Here is a 17546-nt window from a genome sequence, read left to right as displayed (position 1 = left end):
TTTGCAATTGAGGTGAACTATAAGTCCAGGCAGGCAACCATCGTGAACATACTCCAACCACATGAAATCATGCCGTATCTCCGTATCCCTTCTCCCGCTTCCGTCGCTCCCTCAAACCCCCTCGTAAGTAGCACGTCTGACAGCTTCCTTCCTAGCCAACAGCCTTTTAAACGTATTACTTGCCTTCCCAAACCCCAACTTGGACCTCACAGATCACTTCCTTCCACCATCGAGGAAAAGACAGGCACATGTTTCCGGCCTGCCTTCCATTCCCTCCATAATATCCATCGCCACCAACGGCAGTCATGGCTGCAGCAGCAAATGGAAGGCAGCATCCCCTCCCCGTTGGCATGTTTCAAATGTCTCTGTCCTTTGATTCCCTATCCTATCCCCTGTTCGACCTGATATCCCTCCCTCAACCTCTTCCTTTACCTCTTTTCCTGGTGTTTGCCAACAAACGGTCAACCATCTTCTATATCCCAGACCCTTCCAGGACCTCGCCAAAAGCATCATCTCTCCCAGAATTCAAACCTCGACAATCTCTCTTCAGTCTCCTGCCTAGCCCCCATTATAAGCCACCGTGATGGACGCCTCCGTCACTACCCCGTTGCTCCATAGCCAATCCGAGTTTCACGATGGACATAGTCTGCCGACACCAGCATCCTACGGCCAGGTCCAAGACCATGTACGCTGCGGAGTCGATTGTCAAATGTAAAGATGGCTTCAGCTGATCCTTCTCTCTTAGCCTGCGTTCCTCAGAGCATGCCATTCACCCTGGCGGTTCTTCTCCCAGAACAACTTGTGCTGGGTTCGAGGTGGCATTGTTGCCTATCTGACCGCAGTCGGAGCTACGGTTCTTGACTACAAGTTGCGGAAAGAAGAGTCATCCTACTCCGACTGGCGTGTGGTCTTTGATTTCTCTGTCGTCACCTTTTCTCTACTCTTGGCCTACCACGCGGTCGTGCTGGTATGTCAAGTCGCACCCTAGGTAGTCCTCAGTGATGGCTTGTCGCTGACTTCATCCTTGCTGTCAGGGCTGGACGTATACTCATCTCTACCATCCACACATCGAGGAAACCAGCACTGGCTGGGAATACTGGGCATTGAGAACACTTTCACTGCCCTACGACATGGCTAGTCTTCGCAAGCAGTTCTACTTCACCTTATTTTACACCATCACAACTGTTTTCACCTTCATGAACACGGTCATCTATTGGTTCGTCACCTTGGAACACGACGACAAGAACTCGGGAGAGCCCCCGATGCCTCAGCCATCCGGGAGCTCCGCTGTAGCGAACATGATTGGGGACTCGTTTGCGTACGAATGGACCAGCTTGGAGGACTCGCACAAGAATGGACCACACGAACCCTGTAAGTCATGACGTCTGGTTTATATCGACTTGGTCTAACATCCCGATGTCAGTTACGGAGATCTTCGGTAAGGGCTGGTACAAGGCTTTTGTCATCATTAACCTCTTCGGCATCACATCGGTAGTCTCTGTCATTGAGATCTTCTGGCTCAACAGCATCAAACGTCCCTTTGTGAGTTATCTTGGACCTGAGGCAAGAAACATACACTGACACGACTGAAACGGGCAGGGCGTTGGCGCACACACTTTGGGTGTCATCTTCTTCGCGGGTCTCTATCTCGGTTGGGCAGCCATCGGCAAACTCGAGACTGGCGCCGATGCCTTTTACTGGCTGAATGAGAAGAATGTCGGATCCCGTGAGGCCGTGGTGGCATCGTCGATTGGATTTGTCATCCTTGCTCCCATCAGTGGGTTCCCTCTGGTACCTTGTGACTTTGATTGAGATGATACTGACTTGTTGGCTAGTGTACGCATTCATGTACGGTCTTGTTGGTATGCGCGAGAACATGGCCCGAGCTGCTCACACAAGACGGATTGCCGCCGCTGCCGCGGTGGCGGGCCACTGAGGGACTTTCGGTCCAGACGGGTCTTGTCGGGGATGGACGGGGCAAGCGTCGGGCGGTGAGCACGGCGGTGGTGGCCGGTCCCATCGTGCTTGGCCATGCGTCGTTGATAGGTACAGCGGACGGATGCCTCAGATTGCAGGATTGATAAGGCACGCATCGGGCTGGGGTTGAGGAGGGTGTAGTGTACCTCTCGAGGCGGTGGAGGGCGAGGTGCCAGGGAGTGTGAACATACGATTACCAAAATAACCTAGAGCATTAAGACTTCCAACGCGCAACTCCTATTTCCCGAAACCGAGGCACTGTATGACGAATCAATCGTGATTGCTGGAATGGGGATTCCACGACTAATAACGTTGGTAGGTAATGGTATCATGGGCGTTGACGGGACGGGACGCGAGGGGAAGACGATGAATGGATTCTGGAGCTGGGGCAAGGAGCGGTGTTGAGGCGGCGATGCAGGTCAGTGGGCTTGCCGACGATGAAGACAGGCGGAGAGCAAGGATTGGGGAACAAGCGAGCGGGACAGGGTCTTGGTGGCTCTTCTTGATTGGCGAAGGCGATTTTGTGCCTGAATCTGCCCGACTAGCGGCACACGCCAATCTCGAAGGGGGGGGGGCCGAAGTCGATGATATGGTTTTGTCCGAGGAGGGGAGCAAGAGGAGGGGTTGGTTGCATGGGTTCGCGGGTCCACGATCCAAAGAGGCGAGGTCTAGGATATTGGGCCGAGGGGACGAGACGAACTGGACGAGGGCTTTAGAAGTTGAAGCCGAAGCAGCGGCATGCCTGACAACCTTGGCCAGAGAGTTGTCGTTCGTGCGGCTACGAGACGATTTGGATGGTTCGGATGGTTTGGATGAATTAAAGTTGGGTTGTGGCTAGTGAGACAGCGAGGTCTGAATGTGTTCTTGCCGGCGCTACTGAGACCAATGTGAAGGCGTCTGGGGGAATAAGGTAGACGCTGGCGAGCTCTCAGTCGTGGAAAGGCAGTGAACTGCGAGGAGGAACTGCGTCGTAAGGCACCCACACGCAAGTTCAGGTGTCAAAGTATTGCAGAAGGCATGAGGCTCTATCCAATCCCGCATGACAGGGCGAAACTTGGGCGATCCGGGGGAGGCGGCGATGAGGGGAGAGGTCAGAGGTGCAGCATCTCGAGCAATCCCGATGCTGCGAGGAGAGAATACGGATGGCAAGCATGGCAAGCATGGCAACCGCGGACGGTATGTCCAGACGACGAACTCACCAACCGGAAGGGCAGAAGTCGAGCCGCCGGTGAGTTGGCAGCTTGGCCGAATCAGTCGGATACCTTATCGATCACGGAATCTTGTTGGGCACTCGAGGTATCTATCGGTGCTTATGACGCCGGCAACTAGCCAATGGCACTGCCAAGAGGCCGTCGACCGCCTTCTCGCGACTTCTTCTGGTGTCCATAAGGGATCCATGAGGTGTCCTTGACTCCTGAGATGTCCTGAGGTGTCGAGGAGGCAAATGAGAAGGACCACCAAGGACTCGCGCAATCAAGGGAGCCCCGCGTTGCGACGCCCTCACGTGCGGTCCTGACGACAGCGCATGCGAGGATGGTGAGGTGTCTATGGATCAGGTTCTTGGGCCGCCATTCCCGACATTCGACCTCCGATGCCTCTGGGCGAATTCGGATAGAGGAATGTGAGGTACAAGGCGGAGGTACCTGACCCAAGCCCAGTTGAGGTAGTTACTCCATTCTGCCAACGCACCGGGAGGCCCGTTCCCAATCTCGGGGGGGTCGGAGAAGGCACGGAGGGAAGGGGGGTTTCCTGGTCTGGGCCGTCTGGGCCTAGGGCCGATGGCCGGTGGCCGTTTGTTCCAGCAGCCTCCACATGTACCGGCGTCTGGGGTATCGTGAAGTACCTCTGGTACACGTGAGAAGATGACTGATGATCTGAGGTACCTCAGATAAGAACACAGACTTGACTTGCAGGTTGGCTCCTGGGGCAAAGGGGAATTGAGTTGTGCCTTGGCGGCTACTCCCCCGGTTGGCGGATACCTGAGAAAAGATACGTATCCCACGTCTGGCCAGTCAATCGTGTCAGTCGTGCGTATTGCCTTACCTAGGTAGTCCATTCAGCCAGGGCCGTTGCGTGTACTTGCCATGTTGCAGATTCCATTGGTGAAGCAGAGAGTGAGAGAAAGCCTGACAGCCAGGAACCCAAGTGGCAGTCGCAAAGTACCGCGGGTGAAGTCACTGACGTCCCGACGTTCCATTCTTGTCGTGGTGGTTAGGCGTCGATGCTGCCTGGGCTGTCCATGTCTGCCCGGTCCGCAGCTGGCAGTGCGCCCCAAGTTCCCAACAGCGTTCATGGCCGTTCAGCTCTCGGGACCGGTTCCCAAGCGTCAGCACGTCGAGTACCTGCTCTCGTTAGAGTGCTTGTGAGCAAAGTACCGTAGCTGGTGGTGTTCGTCCTATCACACACGCGGCTCCAACTAGGTAAGCAACATCACCCGCCGCCACTCAAAAAAATGCGGCGGTTGGGAGGGCGGCAGCCAATGATACCCCGCCAAAGAAGAGATCCAGCCTAACAACATCACCAACTTTACGTGACACTATAAGTATGAAGGGCCCCCCTCCGCTATCCACCCCTCTTCTATCCTGTTCTCCCCCTCCCTCCCCTCAACCACAACCAAAAAAGGGTCGCAAAGTTGCAAGTTGGGAATACCTCCTTGGGTCCTTCGTTACTGAATTCCCTTTCCATAGGAGCCATCTCCCACCCCGGACCCCCAGTCAATCTTTTTGTGTGTCACTTGTCACTCACTTCTCTCTCACACACTCTCTCTCCCCTCCCCTTCCGAACCGACCTCCCCTCCTCCTACTTCGTCATTCCCCCTTCTCCTCTATTCGCTCATTTCGTCGCTCTCTACAAGTCTTCTTATCCCATAGACAAAGACATATAAGGACCCTGAGCAACGCGCTCTCCATCGTCTCAGCTTCCCTTGTCTTCACTCTATCGTCCCCCATTCGAGTTGTCATTCTTTAATCACAACAACAACTACAACAGCATCAACAACCACTTCTTCGGGCCAACAACGCCTGCTCTCCCTTAGCAACTCACCGTCATGTCCTTGTTCAAGCGTACCTTCAGGTCGCAAGACCCCAATGTCCGCGTCGACAAGACGTCCAGGCTGAAGAAGTCAAGCTCAATCCGGGATCACCAGAAGCTATCGAAAATGCAACAGTCCGTCACTGAGAAGCCCGCCATGGCCCCGCCAGCCGCTCCCGCGCCGCTGCCAACCAAGACGGGTAAGTCCGTGGCCCCTTCGCCCATCGTCACCTTGACTGTGGGACGCGAGGGCCGGCTGTTTGCCGCTCACGAGGACGTCCTCTTCCAGTCGCCCTTCTTCGAGGCCGCCTGCCGAGGCCAGTTCTTTGAGTCGCAGAGCAAGAGAATATCCCTCCCTGACGAAGAACCCGAGATCTTCTCCTCCGTCCTCGAGTACCTCTACAAGGGTGACTACTACCCCCGCCTCATGCACAACAGGCACCGCAACTCTTGGGAGCTCGAGGACGCTGTTAGAGGAACTCCCCAAACCTCCCCCAACCCCGAAAACACCACCCGAGGCGGCCGCGCAGCCGTCACCCCCTCCACTCCCACAACGACAACCACCACAACCCCGAGTGAGGCAACAATCTTCGTCTCGGGATGCGGGCAACACATCCTCCGCGACACTGTCATTTACTGTGCTGCGGAGCGGTACGGGCTCGAGGAGCTCAAGCGCCTGGCTCTGCGCAAGCAGGGTCTCCAGTCTGGTATCGACATCGGCACCATCCTGCGCTCCGCCCAGTATGCCTACGCCCACACCCCCGACTCAGACTCGCGGCTGCGCGCTCACTACCTCGCCCTGATCATCAGGTGTCGCAAGACATTCAAGAGGAGCGGAACCATGCAAGCCGAGATGGAGCGCGGCGGTAGCAAGCTCTTCTTCGACCTGTTCGTGGCCATGTGCAACCACCTCGACGACGTTATCGACCACAGCAACGCGCGAACACCCAAGACCGTCTGAAGAGGTTTCGGTTACTCTTTCGGGCTCAATGGTTGAGTTGACTCGACCAGGACACCCAAAAACACATGTGTAATTACAAAGCGATCATGGTACTGTCACGGCGTTTAACACGGTTCCTTTCTTGTCGTTTGGTCCTTTGCCTTCCAGTGGTTGCATCACAGGGAAAGGAGGTTGTCTAAGAATTGCGATGCCACGGAGGTCTGATTCCATGCCGGAACGTCACTTTCTCCCCTCTCTCCCACACCAGATTGGAAAAACACCATCTGGGAGCTGTCTTTTCTTTTGAAAATCATCTCCACTTCTCATCGAGGTTGGCCGAACAAACCTTTCTGGTGGATTACCGGAGTCGAGAGGACTAATACCCCGCAAACGACATCACTCCTCCCGCTCTTCTTGCTTTCTCTCTTCCGCAACTCTGGACAAAGATTACCATTTACAGGATATACCGGGCCCCGGCGGTTTTCTCTCTTACCAATCATTGGCGTTTACCCTCTGAGCTCTAGTACTTTACTCTACGTTCACTCGTAGGTGGTGAGGGAACGGCTCAATGGCTCATCAGAGAGACACGAGGAAACGAAACGAGAGACTTGCTACTCTTTGATTTTGGTTTTTTCCCCGCAAAAACACAAAAAAACAACGACAAAAAAAAAAGACACCACCCCAGCACCAAGTTCGTTCCCTCTTCAACTACGCTGCTTACTTGGGAACGACAACGGGGGGCGCAACTCAACAACTCACATCTCTCAATCGGAAATGGATTTGGGCCTTTACGGTATTGGACATACCGGGGCACATCAGTTTGGTGCCAGGAACCATACAGATTGTGTTTTTTGTCTTTTTTTTTCCTATTTTCCGAGATACGGATGTCTAGAGGACTACGGGATGTGGCCGCCTCGACTCCAGGGCAGGCCGAGGAAAGGAGAAATCATGTACAATTTCAACAGCGGAAAGGAGCGACAAGCCTTGGCGCTCACAGCTCTCCTGACTCACCCTTCGGCCGTCCCGCCAAGTCAACAACACCAAAAAAACGGAAAATCTCCCAAGCAAACAAAGCATGTCAAGACTGAACAACTTAACCAACCAGATGCTTTTGGATCTCATTTGTCTCTGGGAATTTCGGAGGATGTTTACGCGGTTTCTGCATTGGTTCTGCTTTTGCGATATAGCTAGCGATGGATGGAATCCTTTTTTCTGTCGGGACCGTCCCTAGTGGATGGTCCTTGACCGGCTTGAGCCCTCGTCAGGGCGAGGTAATGAGAAATTCGGCCACCTCACGACCGCTCCCCCATTTTATGTGACTGTTTGCATGTTCCAAGCGACTCCTTGCTCTACTTACCTGGCTCACTCTGGAAACATATTCGCAAATACGGCAACTCATAAGCCAATATGCGGTCCTGAATTGCAAAGAGAATAGGTAAACATCTGATAGGCGTGACTCAAGCCTATATATCGACTTGTGATCAATGAAATACTGTGAGTCCTCTTACTACACCTTCCAGAAGCTCCATCTGTGCGCAAGTTCAAGTTGCCTCAGCAATCAGCAGGCAACCAGAGACAAGAAAAAGCACTTGGAAAGGGCATCTGCCCACTTCTTGCTTTTGCGAGAGAAACTAGAACCTCAAGCAAGCGCCGATCTCCATTCAACAACTTGGCGAGACATAAATCATGATGACAATTATTTGTGTCCACGAAGGGCCAACTCGTGTTCTTTCTCAACCCTGTTCGCGGGGATGATACTCATTATTGTCTATCTCGCCACCAAGCACAGGCATCCCGTCAACAGAGAAGCAGCACTTGGCTCGGTCGTGGTGGTAGTGACACTCGCTACCCAAGCGACCGAGTGGACGTGCGACGTTGCCGGCGTGATGTTGCACAGCCCACCCCTTGGTGCATGGAAGATGTGATACAGATGTAAACTGCCTTGGTCGTCGTCGAAGCGCGCCTCAGCTCTGTGTGATGAAAATAACCCCCAAAGTCCAGGACTTTACGTGGGGTTCCTGCGACTGCCACTCGTTGAGGGAAGACATCTGCCTTGCTTTCTAGATGAAGTGGATGGCTGCGAAGCGCATATGCTAGCTGAGCTGTAGCTTGTTTCTGCACGGCATCCGAACTCACGCATGGTATGTCAACAAACCGAAGCGCGTCGCATGCAGATCCTGATTTCTTTTCCATTTAATTTCCTTTCTCACACTGAGTTCCTTTCGATCAACGGCCGGTGAGACATTGTGCGGGTGCAAAACGTCAAGTGCCAACTAATTCCTGCACGAAACTGCGACATCGCTGGAGGGCCAGCGTGCCAGCCGCCAGCGTGCCAGCGAGGATGATGCAGCTAACGAGAGACAAGTACAAGCGCTGCGCGGAACTGAGACCCGGAGGGAGATCGTGTGTAACCCCTCGCATGCTGGACAGGGTTTCGGTGAGGAGCAGGATATAAAGACGCTTTCCCCCTCCTCTGAGTATTTCATGTACATCGGTCATCCGGGCGTAATTCCTGATGTTGCCAACTTACTACATTCGACCACCATTTTGTCTGAATCTTTGATCGGCTATTTCGAACACCCAAAACGAGCCGTCCTGCTCAAGCGCCCATTCGATTCAGCGACAACCTATCCAATCCGGTCTTGGGGCACTGTCCGATTTCACAGCCCGATTATCAATATAAGCAGCGGCTGGAAACTCGAGGGGTAGGTTTGCTGGTTGTCCCTTTGGGTCAGTTGTCTGTTCGTTTGCTCAACGTGTCTCACGTCTCTTGAAGACTTTGGGGAGCTGAGCACCCCGGATCGTTTACCGAGAAGCTTCCCTATTGTTAGCGAACCTTGTTTTTTACCCACACCTACCGCGTCTCCCCCACCGCTTTCGTTTGCTTCGCTGTTGCCATTGTCGTCTTGGCTCGAGTAGTCGAGCCGTCGACTGCCAGCTTCTTCTCAGATGGGCTTCCCGTTCCATATTCCCACCGACAGGGCTTAGGTATTAGGTTGGTATCCGCATCGGGCCGGAAAAGCGGGCCGGGAAAATTGCAGTTGGGATTGGTCAATTGCCGGAGCTCGGGGCCAGGGGTAAAATTGAGCCCTTGCTTGGTTTTTTTTTTTTTTTTTTGTGCCCATTACACGTGGTTTACAGTATTGTGGTCTGCAAAGGAAGAGGGGGGAGAAGTTGACTGGATCATTTCAAGCTGACAAGTCTGACAGATAGGATCTTGGCTTTTCTTGGGCGCTGTGCCTCGCAAGGCAGCTGCGACTCTGAACTCTTCATCACCGGTTGCTTCGGTTCCTCAAGATTTCAGACCTGGGCGCCCCTGCCCCTTACCCCACTCTTTCGGTCCCGTACGCCTGGATTGAGATTTGCACCGTTGTTCCTTCCCTTGGAGGGTATTCGTACAGGTCTGTGGTCTGTGGGTGAGTACATCTTCTATTGGATCCTTCCTTTCGTCTTCCACTTCTCTTATTACGGATCTCTGTCATCTGCTATCCGTGTTATTTCAAGTTCTTTTTTCTCGCACCTTGTCTTCAAAAAAGTTCCTTGCGTGGGTGGCCCATCGTCATCCCTCTCTCGTTTCCTTTTTATCCACAGTGTCCCATCCCCATTCTCATCTCATCCCATCCCATCTTGCTCTTATCCAACGCTCCACCCTCTCCCGTTCCCCCGGGTAGCGTCTTTCAACTATAGACCTTATGATTTGTCGCTGCGTCCCTGCTATCTTTGTCTGATGTGCAATCAGCGATGTGCAATCAGCATTGTGCAGCCATTCCAGTGGCGACGCCGCACCACGCAAGATGACTCAATGCAAAAGAGACGCATTCCCCGGTTGCCCAGCATACCTTACACAGAGGAAAGGGGGGTCAATAATACCATTCTGGAGCTAATAATTCGGCATTTGCGCCATGTCCAGTCAAATGTCCAGTCACCACCACCACCCTATACGACAAGCAGCAATTGCCAATATTACCTTCCGGTGAGATGAGGGAGCGCAATCAACAATCCAGGTACAGATTCGCCCATCATTCTTTGCACTGACACATACGTTCCACCGGAGACACCTCGCTACCTAGCGTTGTCAAGATTCAACGCCGTTTAGGCCGCCGCCTTTCACTTGTTAATGCGACGCTTGGCGACTTAATTCTGAGCCTGACTTTTTGGCTTCCCATGTCTTCCGCGCTTCCATTACCTTTCCCTTTTCTCCCCCCCTCCCTTTTTGGTTAAGTCTCTGCCTGACCCCTTTATCGACTAAATTCTACGTCCATCCCCGATCTAGTCAAGGGCAGAGAGCTTAACTACCAGAATTGAGAGTCATTCCTGTCAACCGCACACATTGTCGTCACTCGAAGCAACCAATTAAATCGACTTGGATTGTATCAATCATTCCGTCCATTTCCAACCCATGCACCCACCACTCACTACTTCGTACCAATCACGGCCAACATCGACCCCCTCCCCCCATTTCTCCTCTCAATTTCATCTGATCGAGCGTAAGGGGAAAGCCAAAGTAAATTTGAACAATTCGGGCAACAGACGACGAACAAGAAAAACGTCGAGCACGGCCCCCTTCTCTTGATCTTCTCTTCTCGGTCCGTCAACGCGAGAAACGAGACAGGACGAGACAATCCAATCCGCACGAGAAAAAACAGAGACGCTATCCCGAACGCGCTCCGCTTCACCCTGTGTGCAGCTGCAGCCACCGCTGCCCGCATCAACCTACTCGTACCAAGACGCCGGATCCATACCTCTTTTGCTTCCTGCATCGTTGCAGAGCACACCACCGTACACCACACACAGTACGCGGCCAGTACCTGACAGCTACTTCGCAACGGCCGCTGGTCATCCTGCATGAACACAGGCGCTGGCCCCGCTGGTCCTGGACACCGGACGCACGGGAGTCTCCTGGTTCTCTCCACCACTTGCAGTCGGCCGCCCGCGCCTTTCCTCGTGCGTCTGCGGTCCCGTACCTTGTGCTGAGGCTTGCCTATCTCCATTACCTTACCGACTCCGCGTACCTGCGCCAACATCTGCTGGTCACGCTCTCGTCTCGTCGCTGGCGTCCAGTACTAGCAAAGTCGCGATTCCTTCCGGCCCTTTTCTACACCCGATCGAGCGTGAGATCCCATCCCTTCCCTCCCCATCCGACACCTGTGGTGCAACCCGTATCCCGATCGACGCACGGTAAACCGTAAGGGGGCCCTGCGGCCGCCCTAGTTCACCGTTTCCATTGTTCCTGCTGGGTCTGTCACAGTTGCAGTCGCATTTGCAGTTGCAGTTGTAGCAGCAGTCACCCGGACCCTCTTCTCATCCCATCTCAGCCGTCGTTTGTACGTACAGAGTACTCTGGTTGTACGGCTCTGCTTCTGGAACGGTACTGCAGCCTTTCTGCTTTGCTTGCTTGCTTGCACCCGCCGCCCCGACCGCCCACCCAGCGCAGTCAGTCCAGCAGTTGTTCCGTGCTCTCTCCTGCATCCTGAGCCCGGTTTCGTGTCGTCCTGCGCTCGCGTGGTCTGCTGGTCTGCTGGTCTGCTGGTCTGGTCTGGTCTGGTCTGGTCTGGCGTGGTCCGTCGACTACCGGTATTCTCTTTCTCTCTCCCTGCGTCGCCATGGACGACTACGATCCAAACTCAATCCCCCCTATCCCCCAACGCTACCGGAATCTTCAAACCCCTGAACCTCAGCCGCGAAACCGCTCTCTCCCACCACCTCCTCCGTCGCGCCACGCCGATGCCGTTTCCAGCTCTCCCGAGGTCATCTCTTCTCTCATCACCAGCTTTGCTGTGATATCCAAACCCGCCGACCAACACTTTGAGCGCAGCGCCCCGAGCTTATCTGTTCCCGCAACTCCCCGCCAGGGCAGCTTTGGAGTCGACTACGGCGCCTTTCACCAGCCCTCTCTCGAACAACTCCGCAAAGAAGACTTGTCCCTCGACGAGATCGCCGCCTCCGCCCCCGTCATCCGAACCGCCAAACCCCCCTCCGGATTCTCGCCCTTGACCGCCCCCAAGTCATCCCCCACCCGCGACGGATCCGGCGGCCTCAAGTCCCTCCTGCGAAGCTCTTCAAGGCCCTCCTCCAAAGGTTCGCTCGGGTCGCGGGATGATACGCAGAGCATAGGCAATCTTTCGGTAGAACGTGGTTCTGTGCCTACCCCAGAGCTCAAGAGACAGCGCTCCTTTGATAGTTGGGGCAAGAAGCAGGGAAGAAGTCACAGGGGCTTGATGTATATGAGTTCCAAGGAGCGACTGCGAGAAAAGGAAGAAAAGAAACGCGCGAGCATCGGCGACCGCAGTTCCAACAGCTTCACCGGAGCCTCCCTACGACCCGACCCCTTCCTCGCCGAGACGCCCATCAGCGAAGAGCCCGCCTACACACCAGATTATCCCACTAGAGAAAACACCCGCAAACATCACGAAATGACGAGCCCAGGCCCCGAATCCGCCAGCAGCCCAAGAGCGATTCCTGCGAGGGACTCGTCGTTATTCAAAACCGGAGCAAATGCAAAGAGATCATCTACGAGATCCTCAAGGTCAAAGAGAGAAAGCGGGAACAGCACCAACGATGTCATATTTGAGGGCGAGGAGCAGACCTCTTCGCGGGAGGCACCGACGCGGCGGAAACACTTATCTCGCCATGCTTCCGAAAACGACCTGGCTAGAGTGTCAGCAGACGCATCCGGAAGGTCTTTTAGCCGCCCATTTTTCGAGTCTAGGCACACGGACAACTTCCCAGCAACAGTGCCGTTATTTGAAGAAGACGATGTGGAGGATGGTGCACCGTTCCCCGCTGTCGCTCAAGGTCGTCGTCGGGATGAGCAGATTGCCGACCGGAACAGCAGACGGAAATCAACGCGCGAGACCCCAGACGCAGGCGAAGCCATCAAGATGAAGCGCAGTAGTTCCAGGCTGAAGAGGCTCTCTCAGCCATTGAGTCCCAAGGGAGATGAATCGCAGGCGAGCTCGCGCAACTCGGCAGCATCGCCCGACCCACGCAACAGCATGCCGGCCGGGTATGAGCGCCCCCGCAGTGCAGATTCGATTGACGACGCTGTCGAATCGTACCTGTGTTCTCCTCGCTTGTCGCAAAAGATCCGACACCCGCAGACCGGACGCGTGATTTCCTTTTCCGAAGTGGGCGACGCAGATGGCTCGGCCGTCTTTTGCTGTGTGGGAATGGGATTGACGAGGTATATCACGGCATTCTACGACGAGCTCGCATTGACGCTGAAGCTTCGTCTCATCACACCCGACAGACCCGGCGTGGGCGACAGCGAATCATACGCCGATGGAACCGCGACGCCGCTCAGCTGGCCCGATGATGTATACGCGATTTGCCAGGCTCTGAAGATTACCAAGTTTTCGATCCTCGCCCACTCCGCCGGTGCCATTTACGCACTGGCTACTGCTCTACGGATGCCCCAGCACATCCGGGGTAAGATACATTTGCTCGCGCCCTGGATTCCGCCCTCGCAGATGAACGTGTTCGGCACGTCGCAGGCGCTGCCGCCGACCAATGCGATCCCTACTTCGCAGCGCATCCTGCGAGCGCTCCCGACGACGTTCCTGAAGGCTGCCAATAGTTCGTTCATGTCTGCGACGAGCAGTTCCATCACCAGCTCGCTGCCCAAGAACCCCAGACGTAGCAAGCGCAAATCCACCGCGACAACTGGCCGGGACACCCCGGCGACGCATGGCAGCAAGCGGGACACGACACCCCACATCGACAAGGAAAACCTAGGCCTGAACTTCGATCGCAATAGCACGGGTGACGACCTCTCGGGCAGACCCGCCCTGTCCGCCACAGAGACCATGGATAGAATCAGGCCAACTGGTACGGCATCTGCGCAAGGTCACTACGATGCCAACGCGCAGGTCATCGCCGCTGCGTCGGATGCATTGATGGATAAGGAGCGTCAGACCATCTACGACACAAGATTGACACACGCCATCTGGGAGCTGGCCACAACGGGTGCCAACCCCGCTGTTGATCTACTAGTCTGCCTGGAGCGCAGACACACAATCGGTTTCCGATACGTTGACATTACGCGGCCTGTCATTATTCACCACGGGAGTCGCGACACGCGCGTGCCGGTTGACAATGTCAAATGGCTCGGCAAGACGATGAAACGCTGCGAGGTGCGCGTTCTCGAGGGCGAAGGCCACGGCTTGATGGCGAGCGCCAGTGTCATGGGCGCGGTGCTTATGGAGATTAGCAAGGAATGGGACGACTGGCTACGAGCCACGTCCAAAAAGGATGACCGCGGTCGGAGGACCGGTACGCGATAAAGGGTCTTTGATGCTGAGGATACGTGTCCCCCCCCCCCCATTCTACGGTCACATTTTTTCTTCTTCTTGATTTCTCCTTTGGACATTGGAATGACGTTGAGCCATTTACGATTTGACCTACACTTTTGATTTATATCCAATACCTACTTAGGGGGGAGTTTTTTAATTAGTCTTACGCGGTCCATGTATGATTTGTGTGGTATACCTTTTTGTATGTCATTGGCGACGAGCGCGTCTGCAGGCTTACGGCAGGGTTGGTTGGTTGATTGGGCGTCCTGGGGATAAGCTTCGAAAGGCTCCGAAGCCGTCAGGGAAAAGACCAGGGCCGGCAGGTTCGTCATGGAGCAGCCTTGCTTCTTCGCTCCATAGTATATAGCAGTAGTACAGCATCGGGTTGTCTGTCTTGCAGCAGCTGTGGACAGAGGCCGAGTAATGTGTTAATACGATCTCCTTTGTGGAATTTAACGTCCGTCGGTTGCATGTATGACGAGGCTTTCCTTGGGTACTGTGACACTTATCCTCTCTTGTAAATGTATTCTAGACGTCTTCCGAGGATCTTATCATCTAGAAATCCACAAAGAGACTGAGCCAAATGTACGAAACCCAGTTTGCGCATAGTCTTCTTTGTGGAGTCTTTGTATCCATCCAAACTTTGCATATCGAACAATCGCTCCGCCCCTCCCTTTCCCTTGCTTGCGTTTCCTCCGCAATTGGTCCTTACATGGAAATCCAGAATGGGAGATGAAAGGAGGTAGTGAGGTGAAGTGCAAAAGGCCGTTTACAACATCTGCTGCAGAATCCCATATATTAATTGCATATCAGACAAGCCTTCCCGCACCATGTCCCTTCCCGCCTTCCATGTATCCCATCCCACCCTTTTCTGCGGCTGAGTCCTGGTGCGGATCTCGATCCAAGACATGCATGCAAGCCCACCCGCCCACATTGCTCAACCAACCTAGTCCACAACAAGCCCCTTTCCTGCCATCAAACAAACCAAGGCGAAGTGCCAGAGTGGTTAATGGGCATGCCTCGAATTACCTCATCATCTCCCAAGATGAAAAGAATCAAGCATGTGGCTTCGGTCGCGCAAGTTCGAATCTTGTCTTCGTCGATACTTTTTGGGTTTTGCCGGGGTTTTGGTGGATGTGTGTAGATTTTGCCCTCCCACACTTTAGGCAGGGCCCACCGAACTATATCTGGTCCTGCTACCTTTCCTTTTAAAGATTTCATTTGTGCCGCTGCTGGCCGAACCTATTAACTTTAGTGGTGGCGCTCCCTCTTTACCTATCTACATGCACGTAAGGTTTGCATATTACTAACTACGTGGCTGCCAACCAAGAGAAGAGATACGTACCATTTTTCTATGCTCTCAGTGTATGCGCAATCGTCTTGGGGACCTAAACAGAGTTGCCTTCAAGAGGTTTGCGGGCGCCAAGAGAGCGATTCTCAGCTCAACATCAAAATCAAGGTAACCCGGCATAGCATCATTAACTTTATAGGATCTACGATTCCTTCCCGCGAGCAAGATATAGCACAGGAGTATGTGGAACCAAGTCGCTAGGATATCTGACGAGGAGCTTTCAAAAACAAGCCTTCCGAGCCATTGTTCTCCCCAGTCAACTCCGGGCCGGCGTGTCGGGGCAAAGTGGGGCCAAACAGTCCGCGATGAGGTCGGAATGCAGTCCGCTGATGGACATTGTCGGGAAAGAACCTCCTTCCTCTGCCAGGTGCCTGCCATGAACGCAACCACTCGAGTTTTGGATCCACGACAGATTCCAAACCGCTTGTCGCTCTTGACCTCAGCCTTCTCCAAGATATCCTGTTTGGTGCAGTTCTGGCGCTAACTTGTAGTGGGACGCAACAATCAACACACCCATATACCCATGCGACGGTCCTACGTCATGGCTGCCAACGTGCGCCTGGATGCTGCAGCAGCAGCTCATTTACCACCTGCCCTCCCATTCAATGGCTCAGCCCTATCGCAAATCAGCATGAGCTCTTCACCGAGTTGCAACACCTGTCGCCGTTTTCAATTTTGCGACCGACATCTCCATCAAGGCTTTGGCGCCATTCACTTAAGACCTAGACTTGCAGCTCACTCAGTCGACTCCCACTTACACCTGATCTAAGTCACAACCAACTCATCTCACCACAACCACTCACCTCACCCTTCACTATCGACATCACCACCATGGATATCCTCCTCTCCCTCCCCATAGTGTCCTACTTCCTTGCCCCCTCCATAACCTCCTGGACGACCTCCCTCAACCTCCTCTTCTTCTACATGACCTGGACGACTCTCGTCCTATCCCATGGTCCCCTCAAGATTCAGCTCCTCGGCGAACTTTCCATCCGCCTCATCCTCTGGCTCCTCCCCTCCCTCGCCTTCCTCCTCTTCGACACCCTCCTCCCCTCTGTATCAGAATCGATCAAGACCGCTGGCGCCGCAGCTCTCCCGCCAGCCCACGGCGTAACTCTGCTCAAGACCCTCGGCCTTGCCCTATTCAATCTCGCCCTATCCGCCGGCCTTAAGGGTGGCACAAGCCTGGCGTACGCCTCCTACTTCCGCGAACCCCTCTTCCGCGCGTCCACAGCTCTTCCGCTACCGTTCCAGCTCCTGAAGCACATGGCCTTCCTCATCACCGCCCGTGAGGTCCTGACGTACTACATCCACACGCGCGTCCTGCACTCCCGCGGCCGCCGCCTCGCCTCGACGCGCATCGGCAAGCTCCACGCCTCGTACGCCCACACCCGCGCCGCGCCGCCGTTCTCGCTGATGCTCTTCGCCGACCACCCAATTCCGTTCCTTCTCCATCGCATCGTGCCCATCTTCGTTCCCGCCCTCATCCTCCGCCCTCATCTGCTGACGTACTTTCTCTTTATCGGCTTTTGTACCACCGAAGAGACTATGGCCATGTCTGGGTACAGCGTCGTCCCCGGCATCGTCATGGGTGGGATCACGCGCCGGACGGCGATTCATTACGCCGGTCAGGGGGCTGGGAATTACGGTGCTTGGGGCGTGTTGGATTGGGCGCATGGCACGAGCGAAGGACAGGATGTGATTGATGATATGCGTGCCGAGGCGGAGAAGCACCGGGTCAAGGAGCGCAGTGAGAGGGCGGCCAACACTGGGGTCGGATTTGTGCGGGGTGGCATTCAGGAGATGAAGAAGGGTCGGGGACGCAAGGGGAAGAAGAGCAACTGAGAGGGACTCTTACAGGGTTTTCCATTTCTATGTCTTTCTTCTGAGTCGGATAGTCTGTTGTCACGTCAAATGCAATTGCTTCTTTATATGTTCCGAAGGAACCCCACCCCCC

General features: G+C 54.5%; 4 protein-coding genes across 4 annotated transcripts; all 4 read left to right on the top strand.

Moving 5' to 3' along the window:
* Positions 1–583: 583 nt before the first annotated feature.
* Positions 584–1936, top strand: CORC01_13251 (uncharacterized protein; the record flags this gene model as incomplete). Its single annotated transcript, XM_022624868.1, has 6 exons — positions 584–685; positions 746–967; positions 1035–1371; positions 1424–1542; positions 1600–1777; positions 1836–1936. 6 exons carry the CDS (start codon positions 584–586, stop codon positions 1934–1936), a joined length of 1059 nt encoding a protein of 352 aa, XP_022468605.1.
* Positions 1937–5023: 3087 nt separating this feature from the next.
* CORC01_13250 (uncharacterized protein) lies at positions 5024–5968 on the top strand (the record flags this gene model as incomplete). The annotated part of the gene is made up of 1 exon (XM_022624867.1): positions 5024–5968. One exon carries the CDS (start codon positions 5024–5026, stop codon positions 5966–5968), a length of 945 nt encoding a protein of 314 aa, XP_022468604.1.
* Positions 5969–11550: 5582 nt separating this feature from the next.
* CORC01_13249 (uncharacterized protein) lies at positions 11551–14229 on the top strand (the record flags this gene model as incomplete). The annotated part of the gene is made up of 1 exon (XM_022624866.1): positions 11551–14229. One exon carries the CDS (start codon positions 11551–11553, stop codon positions 14227–14229), a length of 2679 nt encoding a protein of 892 aa, XP_022468603.1.
* Positions 14230–16420: 2191 nt separating this feature from the next.
* Positions 16421–17434, top strand: CORC01_13248 (sterol desaturase family protein; the record flags this gene model as incomplete). Its single annotated transcript, XM_022624865.1, has 1 exon — positions 16421–17434. The coding sequence occupies one exon, from the start codon at positions 16421–16423 to the stop codon at positions 17432–17434; it is 1014 nt and encodes a 337-aa protein (XP_022468602.1).
* Between the last annotated feature and the right edge of the window lie 112 nt (positions 17435–17546).

The sequence above is a fragment of the Colletotrichum orchidophilum genome, assembly GCF_001831195.1.
Source record: "Colletotrichum orchidophilum strain IMI 309357 chromosome Unknown Scaffold_186.1, whole genome shotgun sequence".
Taxonomy (NCBI): Eukaryota; Fungi; Ascomycota; class Sordariomycetes; order Glomerellales; family Glomerellaceae; genus Colletotrichum; species Colletotrichum orchidophilum.
This window is presented reverse-complemented; position numbering and strand designations above follow the sequence as displayed.